Raw genomic sequence first — 17,272 nt, 5'->3', positions numbered from 1 at the left:
AGTACAGTAGACCCCAGCTAGACGTGACTGCTGAGCACTAGAAGTGCGGAGAGACTTCATATTACATTTTATTTAATTTAGATTTTATTTAACAACGTGATAATGGCTTACAGCCAGTGGTCGCCAAATTGGACAGTGTAGTTCTAGAAGCTTCAAGTCTCAAAACTCTCGTAGGTCTGGGCAATTGCTTTTCACATTCAGCCTGTCTTCCGACCTCGGGTTGTGGAGTTCTGCAGTCACCTCTTCCAACAGTTACGCTCCACCGCCAGGGGCCGCTGCACGTAGGTCGGCCCAGAGCTCCTCGCCTAGCGGGGTGCGCTCCGGGAGGCGGCGGCGCGGGTGTGCACTAAGGAAGTGGGGGCTACCCCAGGTGGAGAGGCTGCGGCGGCGGCGGTTGCCCTCTCCCTGGTGGACTAGTAGGAGAAAACCCGCCCGAGCTTTGCAGTGCTGACTGGGTCAGGGCCAGAGCTCCTCGGTGCCCAGAATGGTGCTGGCATGCCGGTGATGCCCCATCGCTTCGGGAACGCAGCAACTTGGTGAGGTGGCCAAAGATTCGGACTAGCTGCACCCAAGCTGGCGGCTCCCGCCCGAAGTCCCCTTTCGGAGGGATCACAGGTGAGGTAGAACCAGCGGGCGCCCCAGCCAGGTAGGTCCCAAGTTTGGGGGCTCAGAATTCGAAAGGCTGAATGGGTGGTGGGACGGAGGTGGAGCAGTTGGGGGAAGCAGTAGATGTAGGGAAAAGTTAAAGGGTCTTGGGTGTCACTTGTGGTTGACACCCTCCGCCCCCATGCTGCTATGAAAGCTGCTAACTCAGTCTCACGGTAGGCGGCTAGGGGCGTGGGGGGAAAGACTGGGAAACCGGAACAGGAGTGAGGGCTCCTAAGCACAAATCCCTAAAGCTCCTTTCTCCAACTTTGAGTGAAGAAACAGAATGCCATGTCCAACCCCCCCCCCACTCCCCAGGTCATTGTCGTCTTGGAGTGTATAGTCCACTGGTCAGCTAAAGAGAAGTGGGATGGGAAGTGAGAGTAAACACATCACAATGGAAGTTCCTGATGGGCAAAAGGGGAGGAAATGCCTGCTCAGGAAAGAGGTTGGTCTGGAAGGGTGGGAAGGTAGGTGCTAATGAAGGACACCCATTCCCTGGCTGTGGCACCACTCTGCCACCTGTCCTCACAGTTCTCTCTGGGCACTTGCTCCAGGAAGCTGGGGCACAGGTGCTTTGTCCTTCCTGAGTCCCACTGTCCTGCTTGTCACAGGCAAGAGAGGGAGAAACCACAGCATCATAGCTTTTTTCAATGTTGTCGAGACCAGGTTCCAACCTGGGTCGTGCACCTAGCAAAGCAACAGACTATCCAGGTCAACTATTCTGTTGGCTCTTACCTCCCTTTGGAGGAGAAATGTCTGGGAGCAATGGAGAGGCTGGTGGAACAATGGAGAGGGAGCAATGTCGGACTGTGGCCTCTGGCAGCGTAGACTGATAGATGAGAGGAGAGGGGAGAAGGTGGCATCACTGAGCCATGTGAGTGCAGGAAACATATGGTGAGGGCAGATTGAGGTAAGAAGAACTAAGAACTCCAAGAGTTTTTTTCCAAGTGCTTTTTCAAGGAGCAGTCCAGCAGACTGCTGAGGAACTCTGTCCTAGACTCCATACCTTTCCCATGGTCACAGAGGTAACCCCAAAGGTTCTTAGTCACCTCCCTGCCATCAGCCCTGGTTTGCTTTTTGGGATAGAGGGATTTGCCTAGGCTAATTTTACCAGCTTCTCCATTTTATACCCTCAGAATCTGCAAGGACCTTTGTGAATCCTCAGGGCAAAAGAGAGACCTTGTTTACTACCCTGGCTCTTTAGGGGGAACAGTTTCAGAACTGGGTTCTGCCTCGGTGCCTAGCTTGCCCTCTTGCCCGTGCTCATTCACCTCCTGCAGGACCATTGGGTCCTTTTGTCCATCCCAACCTCCTAAGCCTCTTTCCCATTTGTCTAGGTAGAGTAAGCCTGAAGCCATTGGATGAACAGACAGAAGCTGGAAGATCCTCAAAAGGTGAATGAGGAAACAGTTAGAGGGGGAGGGTTGAGGTAGACTAAGATCAAGTACTCTCTTCGAGAGAGTATCTGATCTAGCCTTCTATTTGCCCTTTGGTGTCCCCAGCACTATTCTGGCACCTGAGGGATTACAACCATGCAGCAGACTGTTTGATCCTGGCTTACTGCTTACTCACAGCCTCTTGCTGTGCTTGGGTAGCTCCCAGCTGTTGTGTGCTTCTGCTTTTTGAGATTCCCTCCATTTGTAGCTCTCCTTCTGGCCTGGGTTGGGAAGCTGGGACCATCAAGGATAGAGGAGAAGTCCAGGGAAAAGGAGGAGAAGGAGGAAGAGAAGGAGAGAAGTAAGAGCAATAAAGAGAAAAGTAAGTCTCTCTTCTTCTGTCTCCCAGCCAATCGATTCCCCTTTGGGGGCCACTGATGATACTAGGTTTTTTTTTTTAAATCTGTTTATTTATTTATTTGAGAAAGAGAGAGGAAATAAACCAGAGCATTACTCTGGCACATGCAATGCCAGGGATTAAACTCAGGGTCTCATGCTTTAGTGTCCAACACTTTATCCACTTCATCAACTCCTGGGCTGTTACTTCTCTTATGTTGTTTTGTATAGAAGCTAGCTGTGTATATATTTCTAGAGCTAGTTAAGCAACATATATGATCCCTCCCTTTTACACAGTTTGTTTTAGTTTTTTAAAAAATATTTATTTATTATTTATGAGTGAGAGAGAGCCAGAGCATCACTCTGGCATATGTGGTGCTGAGGACTCTTCATTCACTTACAAGTCCTGTGTTCTACCATTGAGCCACAATCTCAGCCAATCACCTTCTACACATTTTATACAGATCACCTGGCACTTGCCTTTCTTTTATCTCTTAAGGGTGGACTGTCACTGCTGAGCCTTGCAGGCCTCAGTACATAAAGCTCTCTTTCATTCTTTTTACAGCTACCTGGGTGGGATTGCATCTGTACAGATATATTTAGCCAGTCCTTAGTGATGGCTTCTTGGGTTGTATTCAGACTTTTGAGTGTCAGTTTGTTCATCTGTGAAATGTGCTAAAAATTTTACTTTGGGGAGTTGGGCAGTAGCGCAGGGGGTTAAGCGCATGTGATGCAAAGTGCAAGGACCTGTGTAAGGATCCTGGTTTGAGCCCCTGGCTCCCCACCTTGCAGGGGAGTCGCTTCACAAGGGGTGAAGCATGTCTGCAGGTGTCTATCTTTCTCTCCCCCTCTCTGTCTTCCCCTCCTCTCTCCATTTCTCTCTGTCCTATCCAACAACAATGACATCAATATCAACAACAATAATAACTACAACAATAAAACAAGGGCAACAAAGGGGATAAATAAAATTAAAAAAATTTTACTTTGTAGGAAAACTTTGGGAAATTTGAGAGCAAGTTTAGGAAGTGCCAGGGTCAAGTGTTCAAAACATGTGAGTTATCATTGTTGTTGTTGTTATTATTATTATTATTTACCAGAGTACTTTTTAATTTTTTTTTTTGCCTCCAGGGTTTTTGCTGGGGCTCAGTGCCTGCACTAAGAATCCACTGCTCCTGGAGGCTATTTTTTCCCTTTTGTTGCCCTTGTTGTTTATCGTTGTTGTTGTTATTATGATTATTGTTGTTGTCTTTGGATAGGACAGAGAAATGGAGAGAAGAGGGGAAAACAGAGAGGGGGAGAGAAAGATAGACACCTGCAGACCTGCTTCACCACTTGTGAAGTGACTCCCCTACAGGTGGGGAGCCAGGGTCTCAAACCGGGATCATTAAGCCAGTCCTTGCACCAGTCCTTTCGCTTCGTGCCATATGTGCTTAACCCGCTGCACTACCGCTGGGCACCCAGAGCACTGTTTTTAAAAAAAAATATTTTTAGGGAGTCGGGCGGTAGTGCAGTGGGTTAAGCACATGTGGCGCAAAGCTCAAAGATCCTTGTTCAACCCCCCGGCTCCCCACCTGCAGGGGAGTCACTTCACAGGCAGTGAAGCAGGTCTGCAGGTGTCTATCTTTCTCTCCCCTTCTCTGTCTTCCCCTCCTCTCTCCATTTCTCTCTGGCCTACCCAACAACAACGATATCAATAACAACAATAATAACTACAACAATAAGACCACAAGGGCAACAAAAGGGAATAAATAAATATTTAAAATATTTTTATTCATTATTGCTATAGACAGAGAAATTGAGAGAGGAGGGGGATATAGAGAGACAGAGAGACACCTGCAGTCTTACTTCACCACTTGTGAAGCTTTCCCCCTGTCAGTGGGGACCAGGTGCTTGAACCTGGGTCTTTGTGCACTGTAATGTGTGCACTTAACCAGATGCACCACCACCTGCCCCCCCCCACCCCCCAGCACGGTTTATCTCTGGTTTATGGTGGTGCCAGGGATTAAATATGGGATCTATTAATAAGAACTTCTGGTATGGAAATATTTTGCATAATCACAATGCTATTGTATCAGTCCAAGAAAGTCAGTGTTAATGTTCCTTCCTCCTGGTTCACAACCTTCCATGGTACTATGTCTGTCTAATTCATCAAGATCATCTTGAAGGTCCTCCTCAGAAAGCTTTCTGTGCCTTTCCTGGAAGCAGTTTCCTTTCCTCCTCCCCTTTCCTGCTAGGGCACTCACCACTTTGTACAGTGAGTTTGTGCCAGGCTAAGAGGGCATCTTGCCTGCCTCTGTGCCACCCAGAGATGGTGACTCAGAGCTGTCAGGTGCACTTTTCTCTCCACAGGATGTGTGAAAGGGCCTGGTGGGACTGGAGCACAAGCAGTTGGCTGAGGGCTCTCTGCCTGGCCTGGCTGTGGGCCCTCCTGGCTTCAACTTCTTTGCAGCCTCCAACTCTGACAGGTTTGGGGAACCTTGACAGGGCCTTGGGAGGGGACTTAGCTAGCTACCTGGAAAGCAAGTCTTCACAGCACCCCATTACACAGCAGACAGGCCTTTGAGGTGGAGTAAAACAAACATTTTAAGGCTTTCTGTCCCTTGTTCTTCATCCAGAACTGTCCTTCTCATCTGCAAGTCTCAGCTCCGAGAAGGCCTGGGCAGACCCATTGTGTACCTGCCCTTCCAAACGAAAGGTGTTTGTCAGAGAGAGAGACACTGGGTGGAGGGCTTAAATCTAGCCTCCTGGCCTAAATTCTGTGGTTTTCCTTCTGGAATGCCCAAAGCCTATGTAAGTGGATGATCCCTTTCACATCTTAAGCCCCAGGAGCTCTTGCTGGGGAGATAAGGTTGGTGTGGGAGCCTATCTTCTGCTTAGGGGCCAGACTCTGCTCTGAGGTGTGGACTGTGGCCTCACTAGAAAATGAAGGTCAGGAACCTGATGAAGGGGCAGGAAAATTTCACCCTCTTTCTTCTTCCCTGGCTACTGGAACTCTTATAAACTCACAGTCTCCCAGGCTGAGGGCCAGTGGGGTGACTGGAAGGGGAACAGAGAATGGCCTGGCCTGTGGCCTTGAACTTGTTTTGTTCCTCTCAGTCCTCAGGAAGCAGGGCACCTGTGAGGTGGTTGCTGCTCATCGCTGCTGCAACCGGAACCACATTGAGGAGCGCTCCCAGACCGTCAAATGCTCTTGCTTTTCGGGCCAGGTGGCTGGCACCACAAGGGCTAAGCCCTCCTGTGTAGATGGTGAGCAAGAGGCTGGGACCCGGTGGGGAGGGTCTGATAGAGCGATAAGAAGATCTGACTAGGCCTTGCCATCTGCCAGTGATACAGTGTCACACAGTTTTGGGACCTTTGTGATCAGACTCTCTCATATGATCAGGGAAACATCCATGGGGAGGAGGGCAGGTGTGACCATCCCCAGCCCACAGGTAAGGAGAGCTGCTGTTATGCACATGCCCTCTCACACATGTCCCCTCCAGTCTGCACACAGGCAGGGGAGATGCATTCCGTTACAACTCCTGCAGGCTCAGGACCTCACAGTCACCTCTCCAGACATCCACTTCTTCACCTACCTCTCCCTACCTCCAGCCTCTCAAGCCAGTTTCTCCCCTCCCCTAACATGGACACATGGGTATGGTTCATGGTTCCTTCACCCCTCCCTCTGTTTTTTGTTTGTTTGTTTGTTTGATTTTTGTTTTTTACCTGAGCTCTCATCAGCTCTGGTTTATGGTGGTGCAGGGGATTGAACCTGGGACTTCAGAGCCTGACTTGACATTCTGTTTGCATAACCATTATGCTGTCTACCTTCTCCTGCCTCTGTTTTCTCATACTCATGGGCAGCACAGGTACATGCCTGCTTATACCCGTATAAACCTTCTTTTACCTCCAAGTTTCTGGAACCTTCCAAATCAATGTCCACACATTTGATGACTCAGGCTGAGGGGATACATGGCAGACTGTGACCTTCTGCTGAGGACAGGGTGCTTGTATTAGGGACAGCTTCCCTTACCCTCAGCTCTTGATGTCTGTGGTGAAATGTTGGGGTTAGTGGGAGTGAATTTTTTTATGTTTTATTAGGGAAATAATGGTTTATAAGACAGTTGTCACATGGGTACAGTTTCTTATCCTTCCATGGTAGTTGTCAAAAGAAATATAATTTTTTGCTCTACTCAGGCTCAAATCTGAAACAAACTTTGGTCCTGTGATCTCTTTTACTCTCTGTCTCTATCTTAAAAGGAGAAAGAAGAGAGAGTGAGAGAAACAGCTTGGTTATCTTTTTTTAATTTCAAGCTAATTTTATTTATTCTGGATAGAGACAGGAACATTGAGAAGGGGAGATAGAAAAGGAGAGACAGACACCTGCAGCACTGCTTCACTCTCTGTAGCTGAAGCTCCCTCTCTGTAGATGGCAACTGAAAGCTTGAACCAGGGTCTTTACGCATTACAGTATCTGTGCTCTACTGGGTATACTACGACCTAGCCCCAATGATTTGTTTTTTTATTTGTTTGTTTATATCAGAGCACTGCTCAGCTCTGGTTTATGGTGGTGCTGGGGATTAAATCTGGGACATTGGAGCCTTAGATATGCAAGTTTTTTTTGCATAACTATTATGCTATCTCCCCCACCCCTGGGATTGAAGTTGATGTGGTTTTATGTCCAGACTTCAACCTGAGTACAACCTTTCTGGGGAGGTAAGGGAAATCAGGCATTTCATTCTGTGCGTGTGCAGTCACACACACACACACACACACACACACACACACACACACACACACACACACACACACACACACGGTGCCTACAGAGACTTTCAGGCTGCCTTCATGCTTCATGCATGGCCTCCTGCTCCCACAGCTGCCATCGTCCTGCAGAAATGGTGGTGTCAGATGGAGCCCTGCCTGCTGGGGGAGGAGTGTAAAGTGCTCCCGGACCTGTCGGGCTGGAGCTGTAGCAGTGGACACAAAGTCAAAACCACCAAGGTATTCAGTGATAGACCCTCCACCCCACCCGACTCTTTCCTTTTCTCCTGGGGTGGAAAGGGTGGTATAGGAGCCCTGGGGTCTGTGATGTTGGTGTCCCATGGTGAGAAGTGTAATGCATGTGAACACATCTATCTCAGTCCCCTTGGGTCTGTCTTGACTCGGGATCAGAGTTAGGGTCACTGGAGTTGAAATTTCATGTGTCCTTCTGGGTAAATTTTTGATGATTTATGTGTCTTCCTTTTTCTTCCTAGAAGGAGTTGGCCTCCTGGAAAATGTCCAGTTTATCAGAGCAAAGTAGAGTGACTTGGGTGGTGACAGAGTAGCTAGAATGTTGAACTTGGAGATATGAGGCCACAGTTTCAATCCCTGGCATTATATGTGCCAGAGTGATACTCTGGTTCTCTGTCATGTCTCTTTCTCATGTTGATACATAAATACATTTTTTCATTTAAAAAACATGTTTTTCACTTAAAAAAACATGTTATTGGCAGGTTTGGTTGTTTAATAAATACATTTTTCTTTTTTATTATTTTTTAAAATATTTATTTAGTTTCCCTTTTGTTGCCCTTGTTGTTTTTTCATTGTTGTTGTATTTATTGTTGTTATTGATGTCGTCGTTGTTGGATAGGACAGCGAGAAATGGAGAGAGGAGAGGAAGACAGAGAGGGGGAGAGAAAGGTAGACACCTGCAGACCTGCTTCACCGCCTGTGAAGTGATTCCCCTGCAGGTGGGGAGCCGGGGGCTTGAACCGAGATCCTTATGTCAGTCCTTGCACTCGGCGCCACGTGTACTTAACCCACTGCACTACCGCCGACTCCCAATAAATACATTTTTTAATGAAGAAAGTTAATAATTGAAGAAAATAAGGGCCAGGTGGTGGCACACCTGGTTAAGAGCATGTATTATCATGCACAAGGACCCTGGTTCAAGCCCCTGGCCCCCACCTTAGGGGGCAAGCTTCATGAGTGGTGAAGCAGTGCTACAGGTGTCTCCCTGTCTTTCTCTCCCTTCCTAACTCCCACTCCCTCTCAATTTCTCCTTGTTTTATTAGATAAAATAAAGTTTAAAAAAAAAGAAGAGGAAGAAGGAGAAGGAAAAAAATAATTGAAGAAAATATTTTGATAATCCATTGGGAATTGCTACCGTAGTCACTCTTCCTACCCCACCCTGCTACAGGTCCCAGACCTCCACTCCCATGGTTATTAACTCCTGGGGGCCAGGCCATAGTGCAGCAGGCTAAGCACACAAGGTGACAAGCTCAAGGACCAGTGTAAGAATCCTGGTTTGAGCCCCCGGTTCCCCACCTGCAGGCAAGTTGCTACACAAGCGGTGAAGCAGGTCTTCAGGTGTCTATCTTTCTCTCCCCCTGTATGTCTTCCCCTCCTCTCTCAATTTCTCTCTGTCCTATCCAGCAACAAGGGCAACAAAGTGGAAAACATGGTCTCCAGGAGTAGTGGACTCATAGTGCAGGCACCAAGCACCAGTGATAACCCTGGATGAAAAAGAAAAAAATTACTAACTCCCTTTAGCTCACACAATCCTTCTAGAAGAATATCACACTGTGACAGTCCCAATAGGACTATTATTTTCATGCTTTGCTGCCTACCCCAAGTACAAGGGGTAATTAAGATTTTATCAATCTCATTAGCAATTCCATTGTGTCTTGGGGAATCAGTTGCATTTCTCTGTGCTGGTCATTTGCATAGATGAGTGACACTTACAGGTGAGCCAGAACTTGCCTTCTCTCTTCACCACAGTCACTGCAGCAAACAAGTAAATTAAAGTAAAGAAGGAAAGGTGGCCTGGGGTGTGTTTGTGTATATGCTGAAGAGAGCTCTGTTTTCTTTTTTCTTTTTTTTTAATTTTTAAAAATTTATTTATTTCCCTTTTCGTTGTCCCCCCTTTTTTATTGTTGTTGTAGTTGTTGTTATTGATGTCGTCATTGTTAGATAGGACAGAAAGAAATGGAGAGAGGAGCAGAAGACAGAGGGGGGAGAGAAAGATAGACACCTGCAGACCTGCTTCACTGCTTGTGAAGCGACTCCCCTGCAGGTGGGGAGCCGGGGGCTTGAACCGGGATCCTTACTCCGGTCCTTGCACTTCGTGCCATGTGCGCTTAAACCACTGTGCCCAACTCCCTTGAGAGCACTGTTTTCAGAGAGTACAGAACAGAGGGGCTGCAGTCAGGAAAAGTATAGCTAGATTTAGAGCCAGGCTTCCTGACTGCAGGCAGGCAAAGGAGACAGTCATCCTCAGTACATCTGAGGCAGGAAAAGGGTGAGATTCACTAAAGAGCTTGTAAAAGAGACCACATTACCTGGCTCATGATGGTGCTGAGGATTGAATTTGGGGCTTTGGAGCCTTAGGCATGAAAACCTTTGGCAGAACAATTTTGCTCTCTCCCAAGCCCTGAGACCACATTACCAAGGCTTCCTTCAATGTGGTAGGGGACAGGCTTGAACCTGGGTTGTGCATATGGCAAAGTAGCATAGTATGCTGTTTTGTCAAGTCAGCTATTTCATCAGCCCACCACCATTAATATATATCTATATCCATGCAGTGGTGCATCTGGTTAAGAGCACATGTTACCATGCACAAGGACCCAGGTTCAAGCCCCCATTTTCCACCTGCAGGGGAAACGCTTCACAAGCAGTGAAGTAGTGCTGCAGGTGTCTCTCTGTCTCTCTCTTCCTCTCTTCCTCTCTACCCCTCCCCTCTCAATTCTTTCTGTCCTATCAAATAAAAAAATTAATTCATATATATATATTTTCACTATTAATGAGAGAGGAAGAGAGAACCAGAAACATGCAATGCCAGAGGTCAGACTTGGGACTTCATGTTTGATAGTCCAATGCTTTATTCAATATGCCACCTCCCTGGCTGCCCACCACTTTTTTTGTTTTTAAAATATTTTTATTTATATTTATTTATTTTATTTGGGTGTAGATAGTTGAAAGGGAAGCGGGAGATAGAGAGGAAGAGAAAGACACTTGCTGCACTACTTCACCACTTGTGAAGTTTCCCCCGCTTCAGGTGGGGACTGGGGTTTTGAACCCTGGTCCTTGTGCACTATAATGTGTGTGTTTAACCAGGCATACCACCTCCTGGACCTACCCATCACTATTTTATAGGCTTAGGTTTAGGTGCCTGCAATTTGGGCTGTCTCTAAGCAAATATGAGGCCTACTGCTTTACCAGATAGGACTACTTCCAGGGAGGGGACAAGCAACAGTGACTTCTCCATGACCTGCATTCTCTGGAGTGTCTCTGATGAACAAATATTCCATACTATAACCTGTCCCATCACTTGCTTTCTAGGTCACACGATAGCTCTTGGAGCCATGGCCTGGACAGGACAGCTTGATTGAGCAATGACCTGGGGAGTGGTATCTTGTCATCATATAGCAAGTATGGAGATCGACTTACCTGAACACACACCTGGCGACAGGAACATTACTACTTCCAGGTGCCTTTGGATGAAAAGGTCTGTGCTGGACTGTGCTGGGCTCTCCTGGCAGACAGAAGAAGGTCAAGATACTATTTGTGTCCATAGTGAATGCCCAGTCTAGTTGGAGAGTTGATGGAAGAGAATTTGGATCATTTGTATTAAAGCCTACGGTTTAGGACTCTGGCTTTTGAGCTATATGCCACCATCATGGTGGGGATCTTGGGGAGGAGGTTCACAGGTTTTCAGTCATTCCCTGGTCATAGGACACAAAGACAAGATGCCATAGTCACTTTTCTCCCTCATGTCAGTCTGAATCCCTAGCAAGTTGCTGCCATGTTAGAGGGAAATAAATACTCCTGAAATCAGCCTTGCTGTGTCCCACTTGGGCTGGAACTGGATTGACTTTGGGGAAGGCAAGCTTGTGTAGTTCAACAAATTTTCAGCAAAACTCCTGCGGAGGTGTGACCTAGTTTGGGCAAGTCACTGGGCATGAGATAGACAGGACCTTTCAATCATTCCTATCTGAGAACCTTAGGTTTTCATTTGTTTGTTTGTTTATTTTAATGGTTGACAAAATGGAGTGCCAGAGAATTGAGGTGGTTTGCAAGGCATTACATCTTGTGCTTCTGGATCTTTAGGCCTTCTGACTTTTCACTAAGCTTGAAAGCTGGGGTTTAGACTAGGCCTCAAGAACAGGAACCTGCAAAGAAGTGGCTGGATGACAGAACACTGATCTTAGAAGATGCTAAAGCAGGAAATTTTACTCCAAGCAGGAAGGGGTCTCTGTGTCTCTACTCTGCCTTCAACCTCTGCATTTCCAAACAGGCCCATGACAGACCATAGGCCACTCAGCTCAGTTTCAGTTGGGACACGCTGAGTTGGCACTCCTGCTGTCCATGCTCATTTGTTTCTTTCCGGAGCCCTCAAAACTGGAGCTCTCAGAGGATCTGGCTCTAAGAGAATGTCTGATCTGTTCTGAGCCTTTCTGTTCAAAGATGCTGCTGGACTGGATGGAACTTCTTTAGGACTGAGGGTTGGTACAGTTAAGCTGGCACCATGAATGATAATAGAGATACCAAGCTTCAGAGAGCCAGAGACACTTGCTACTTAAATATCTCACCACAGCCTCTGTAACTATTGGGATCAGCTGGGATCTATTAGGATCAGCTGGTGTCATAGGACTTGGGGTGGAGGGTTCTCTGAGGGTGGATAGCAGTTGAGGTGAATCTGGATGATGCTGAATTCTGATGTTAGGAGAAGACAATCAGACAATGGTTTGGGACTAAGTTTCATCCTTCCTTCGAACTACCCCTCCTTCTCCACACAATAAAATCAAAACCATCCATCCCATTCCAGAGCTTGTCTTCTTGGCTTTGTTTTGTTTTTGATAACGTGGTGATCAATGACAGTCTTTCTCTAGACTACATAGCAGACCTCTAACAACCTTGAATCCCTGCATACAGTGGGCTCTTGGGTGGAGAATTTAATGAGCAGGTCAGGGGTCATAATTATACCTCCTTCGAGGCTGGGGAATGGACTAAGGGGTCTTCAGATTTTCTGGAGAGGGTCAGATGGTATATAATGTTAGATTTTGCATGCCACATACATTCTGTAGCATATTTTTATTTGTCTTTGTTACTGTTTATTTCATTTTTAAAGATTTATTTATTTACTTATGAGAGAGAGAGAGAGAGAGAGAGACTGAGAGGGAGAAAGAGACTCAGGTGTATACAATGCTGGGGACTGAAGTCAAGACCTCATGTTTGAGAATCTAATACCTTATCCACTACACTACCTCCTATGCTGCTTTTTTCTTCTTTTTTGTCAATTCAGTGTTTTGTTTGAACATTATATACACACACACACATACACACACACACACACACACACACACACACATCAAATACTCCCCCACCCAAATGTAATAACAACACAATTCTTTTTTGGGGGAGGGATTAATGGTTTACAGTTGATAGTAAAATACAGTAGTTAGTACATGTGTAACATTTCTCAGTTTTCCACTTAATACTCTAAACCCCACCTAGGTCCTCCTCTGCCATAATGTTCCAGGACCTGAACATTCCTCCCTTCCACCCCCACCCTACCCCAAGTTCTTTACTTTGGTGCAATACGACAAACTCAGTCCAAGTTCTGCTTTCAACAATATAATTCTTTTTTTTTTTTTCCTCCAGGTTTATTGCTGGGCTCGGTGCTTGCACCATGAATCCACCACTCCTGGAGGCCAATTTTCCCCCCTTTTGTTGCCCTTGCTGTTGTAGCCTCGTTGTGGTTATTATTATTGTCATTGTTGATGTGAACAATATAATTCTTTTTTTTTTTTTTTTTAAGAACAATATAATTCTTAACTCCAGAGTGGTACAAAGCCAGGACCCAGGTCTTTGGGGTGGGGGGAGTTGCCCACTCCAGTTACTCTTAGAAACCAGGTCACTGGAGCTCGGCGGTAGCACAGCGGGTTAAGCACACATGTCGCAAAGCACACAGACTGGCTTAAGGATCCCGGTTCAAGCCCCTGGCTCCCCACCTGTACGGGGCTCACTTCACAAGTGGTGAAGCAAGTCTTCAGGTGTCTTTCTCTCCCCTCTCTCTCTTCTCATCCTCTCTTGATTTCTGGCTTACCCAACAACAACGACAACAATAATAACAACAAAGATAAACAACAAGGGCAACAAAAGGGAAAAAAATCGCACCCAGAGGAGTCGGGTGCGTGGTAGCGCAGCGGTTAAGCGCTCGAAGCACACGGCCCTGCGTAAGGACCTTGGTTCGAGTCTCCTGCTTCCCATCTACAGGGGAGTCCCTTCACAGGTGGTGAAGCAGGCCTGCAGGTGTCTATCCTTTTCTCCTCCTCTCTCCATTTCTCTCTGTCCTATCTAACAATAACAACAAAAATAACCACAACAATAAAAAACAAGGGCAACAAAAGGGAAAATAATTAATTATTTTTTAAAAATAAAAAAAAAAGCCTCTAGGAGCAGTGGATTCATGTGCAGGCACAGAGCCCCAGCAATAACCCTGGAGGAAAAAAAAAAAAAAGAAACCAGGTCACATCTGCAGCTCCATGGGCCGCCCAGCACCCTGACCTGCCTTCTGTGCAGAGGGAACCTGAGCACGAGGGCTGGGTCAGGTCTTGTTTTTCTTCTAATGCTCCTTAAGACATTGGTAAGTGAATTATTTAGGCTACAAACGAGACAGCGTTAGCAGAGTCAAGACAGTAAGAGCCTACTTTCTTGGAGGCTGCTCCATCCCTACTCCTGAGACTCTGTGCAGGAGAGGAGAGAGACTTCCATCCAGCTTTCATCTGCTTTATCCACCACAACTGCTGGGCCATGAGCTGGGGATGAGCCTGAGAAATGTAGGGATGTGGCTGTACCAATTCACCTCTTGTCCTATGTTGTCTATCACCACCAGCCTCTGCTTCAGTCAGTGTCCAGGTTCCCTGGTCTTCCTTCAGCCTGGCTTATGGAGAAGATCTCTTTCTGGTGGCACATGCTGGAATTTGCAATTTGTTTTTCTTGGTAGTGTCAGGAACTCTTTTTTTTTTCTTTCTTTCTTTCATTTTTTTTTCTTTTTGGCTCAGTGCTAACACTACGAAACCATGTCTCCTGGCAGCCATCCCCCCTCCATTTTATTTTATAGGACAGAGAGAGAGAAGAGAGGGAGAGAAAGATAGATACCTGCAGACCTGCTTCATGACTTTGTGAAGCATCCCTGCTACAGTATGTGTGTGTGTGGGGGGGGGGTGGGCTGGTGTGAGGAGCAGGGGCTTTGCGTATAGTACTATGTGTACTTAACTGGGTCCACTACTGCCTGGCTACCTCAGGGGCTAATGAGTACACCATTCCATGGCTCCTGGGTTGATGTCTTCATCCTTTTTTTTTTTTTCAGGAGGAGAGAAAGAGGGAAGGAAAAGAAAAAGAGTAGATGAGGGAAGGGGAGGGGGAAGAGAGTCTCAGAGTTGGAACATTGGATAAAGCATTGGGATCTCAAGCATGAGGCAGGCCCCATGTTTGATTTTGTTATTTTGGCATTGCATGTGCAAGAGTGATGCTCTGGTTCTATCAAATAAATAAATAAATAAGTAAACAAATGAGAGCGAGAGAGAGAGAGAGAGAGAGAGAGAGAGATCACAGCATTGGAGTTACCCCAGGTACCCAAGGTACTCCCGTGTGGTGTTGGGAGTCGATTCCTACCAGATGAATTATCTTCTGGTCCACTAATTTCATTTTTAGCCTCTCAAAGCCTCCATTACCTCTTGACTTATTCATATTCATTTGGTGGACTTTTAGTGGGTGTCCTTTACACACAGAGCGGACTTACATGGAGCGGATCCAAGAGAGAAGGGAAGTGTCCCACATTTCATCAGTAATTCCCTATGGTCCTGTTTTCATCTAAATCAATTGGGCACATTCTGTAGCTACTTCAATGGGAGCTTAGGAATACAAAATACTTTTCCTGGAGCTCTGTGTGCTGGAGGTTTTTGTCTTCTTTTTCTCCTCAGGGTGGGATGAAATCCGAGTGTCTGAAGTGAAGGTCCCAGGAAGGTTGCCAAATGTAGGAGATCATGTGGCTAATTTCTGTGACCTCCTATTATTATAGTCTGTAAGTGACATTATAATTAATGGCCCTAGACAGTTGCCTAGAGTTGAGGCTGTAGCTTCCCGAAATCAAAAGCTTTGAGCTAGAATGAATTTCTAGATCGTTAGCTAGCTCTTTCATTTGACAGGCGAGAAAAGGGAGTCGCAGAGAGGTTAGGCAATTTCCTCAAAGTCACACAGCAAACTGGTGGCTTATCCTGCCCAGTAATCCAGAAAAGTGCTCTGTCTACTATTGCACATTGCCTCTTTATCCACTATAGACGGAAACTTGCAGAGGAGCCAGAATTTTAGCAAGGATGAAGTGAAAGGATGAAGGTTTATTCTAAAATCATCTGAACTTGTGCAAGAGGAGAGAACAAAGAATGGGGAATATTTCATGGATAAAGAAAAGATCTTTCATTATGAAGACCACTTAACCACCAAAATGGGTTGGAGAGTGTATAATGGTTATGCAAAAGTCTTTCATGCTTGAGAATCCTAGGTCCTAGCTTCAAACTGCATCACCACCATAAATCAAAGCAAAGAAGTGCTCTTGTTAAAATTTGAAACAGGGACCAGGTGGTGGTGCACCTGGTTAAGCATGCACATTACAGTGCATAAGGATGCAGGTTCAAGCCCCTGGTTCCCACCTGCAGAGGGAAAGGTTCACAAGTGGTGAAGCAGGGCTGTAGGTGTCTCTCTGTCTCTCTCCCTTTCTATCTTTCCCTTTCAATTTCTCTCTGTCTCTATACAATAATAAATAAATAAAACAAAGAAATTTAAAAAATTGAAACAAAGCAAAACAAGACAAAAAACCCACCAAAACACAGCAGTTAGGACACATAGTATTCACTGCTCCTGGTGGATAGTTTTTCCTCTTTTTTTTCTCTTTGCTAGAGAATGAGAGACAGAGATGGGGAGACCATTGGCATATCTTGTGTAGTGCACACGTTACCATGAGCAAGGATCCAGGTTCAAGTCTCTGGACCCATCTTCAGTCTTCTTCTTCTAGCGTTTGCCCTTCTTCCGTAGCCAGTCAACAGCATCAGGTTGAGCCTGATGTAAAGTTTCGAGACCTCCTTTGAATCTGGAGAGGTGGCAGTCGTTGACTATGTGGGTCATAGTCTGTCTGTAGCCGCAGGGGCAGTTCGGGTCATCTCTGGCTCCCCAGCGATGGAACATAGCGGCGCACCGGCCATGGCCTGTTCGATAGCGATTGAGGAGGGCCCAATCATAACGTGCTAGGTCAAAGCCGGGTTGACACTTGCAAGGGTCTGTGATGAGGTGTTTGTTCTTTACCTCAGCTGACTGCCAGCTCTGTTTCCAAGAGACTGGAACAGAGAAGTTCAGTGTAGGCGTAGAGGACCAGATTGGGTGATGAGACGTCAAGCGTTGAACAGGGTGGGCGAAGATATCCGCGTATATTGGCAGGTCCGGTCGAGCGTAGACGTGGGAAATGAACTTAGATGATGCCGCATCCCGACGAATATCTGGCGGGGCGATGTTGCTAAGAACTGGCAGCCATGGAACCGGGGTGGAACGGATGGTTCCAGAAATTATCCTCATGGAGGAATATAATTTGGAATCGACCAAGTGGACATGGGGGCTACGGAACCATACTGGGGCACAGTATTCTGCAGTGGAATAGCATAATGCCAGAGATGATGATCTTAGTGTGGAAGCACTCGCGCCCCATGAGGAGCTGGCCAGTCTTGCAATGATGTTATTCCTCGCGCCCACCTTTGCTGCAGTTTTTATGAGATGTTCGTGAAATGACAGAGTGCGATCGAGAGTAATGCCAAGATAGACTGGCTGGGCTTCATGCC

The 17,272-nt window shown here is 46.5% G+C and overlaps 1 protein-coding gene across 2 annotated transcripts; it reads left to right on the top strand.

The window, feature by feature from the left end:
- The first annotated feature begins 340 nt into the window (after nucleotides 1-340).
- TAFA3 (TAFA chemokine like family member 3) lies at nucleotides 341-12,166 on the top strand. 2 transcript variants are annotated; one of them, XM_060200989.1, is made up of 6 exons: nucleotides 341-615; nucleotides 1,986-2,042; nucleotides 4,770-4,885; nucleotides 5,517-5,666; nucleotides 7,279-7,403; nucleotides 10,725-12,166. In XM_060200989.1, the coding sequence occupies exons 3-6, from the start codon at nucleotides 4,771-4,773 to the stop codon at nucleotides 10,734-10,736; spliced, it is 402 nt and encodes a 133-aa protein (XP_060056972.1). In that variant the 5' UTR covers nucleotides 341-615; nucleotides 1,986-2,042; nucleotide 4,770; the 3' UTR covers nucleotides 10,737-12,166. The 2 variants fall into 2 exon arrangements, with proteins under 2 accessions (XP_060056972.1, XP_016045417.1); XM_016189931.2 differs by lacking the exons at nucleotides 341-615; nucleotides 1,986-2,042 and having other exon boundaries at nucleotides 4,738-4,885.
- The last annotated feature ends 5,106 nt before the right edge of the window (nucleotides 12,167-17,272 follow it).

The sequence above is a fragment of the Erinaceus europaeus genome, chromosome 11, assembly GCF_950295315.1.
Source record: "Erinaceus europaeus chromosome 11, mEriEur2.1, whole genome shotgun sequence".
In the NCBI taxonomy this organism is placed as follows: Eukaryota; Metazoa; Chordata; class Mammalia; order Eulipotyphla; family Erinaceidae; genus Erinaceus; species Erinaceus europaeus.
This window is presented reverse-complemented; position numbering and strand designations above follow the sequence as displayed.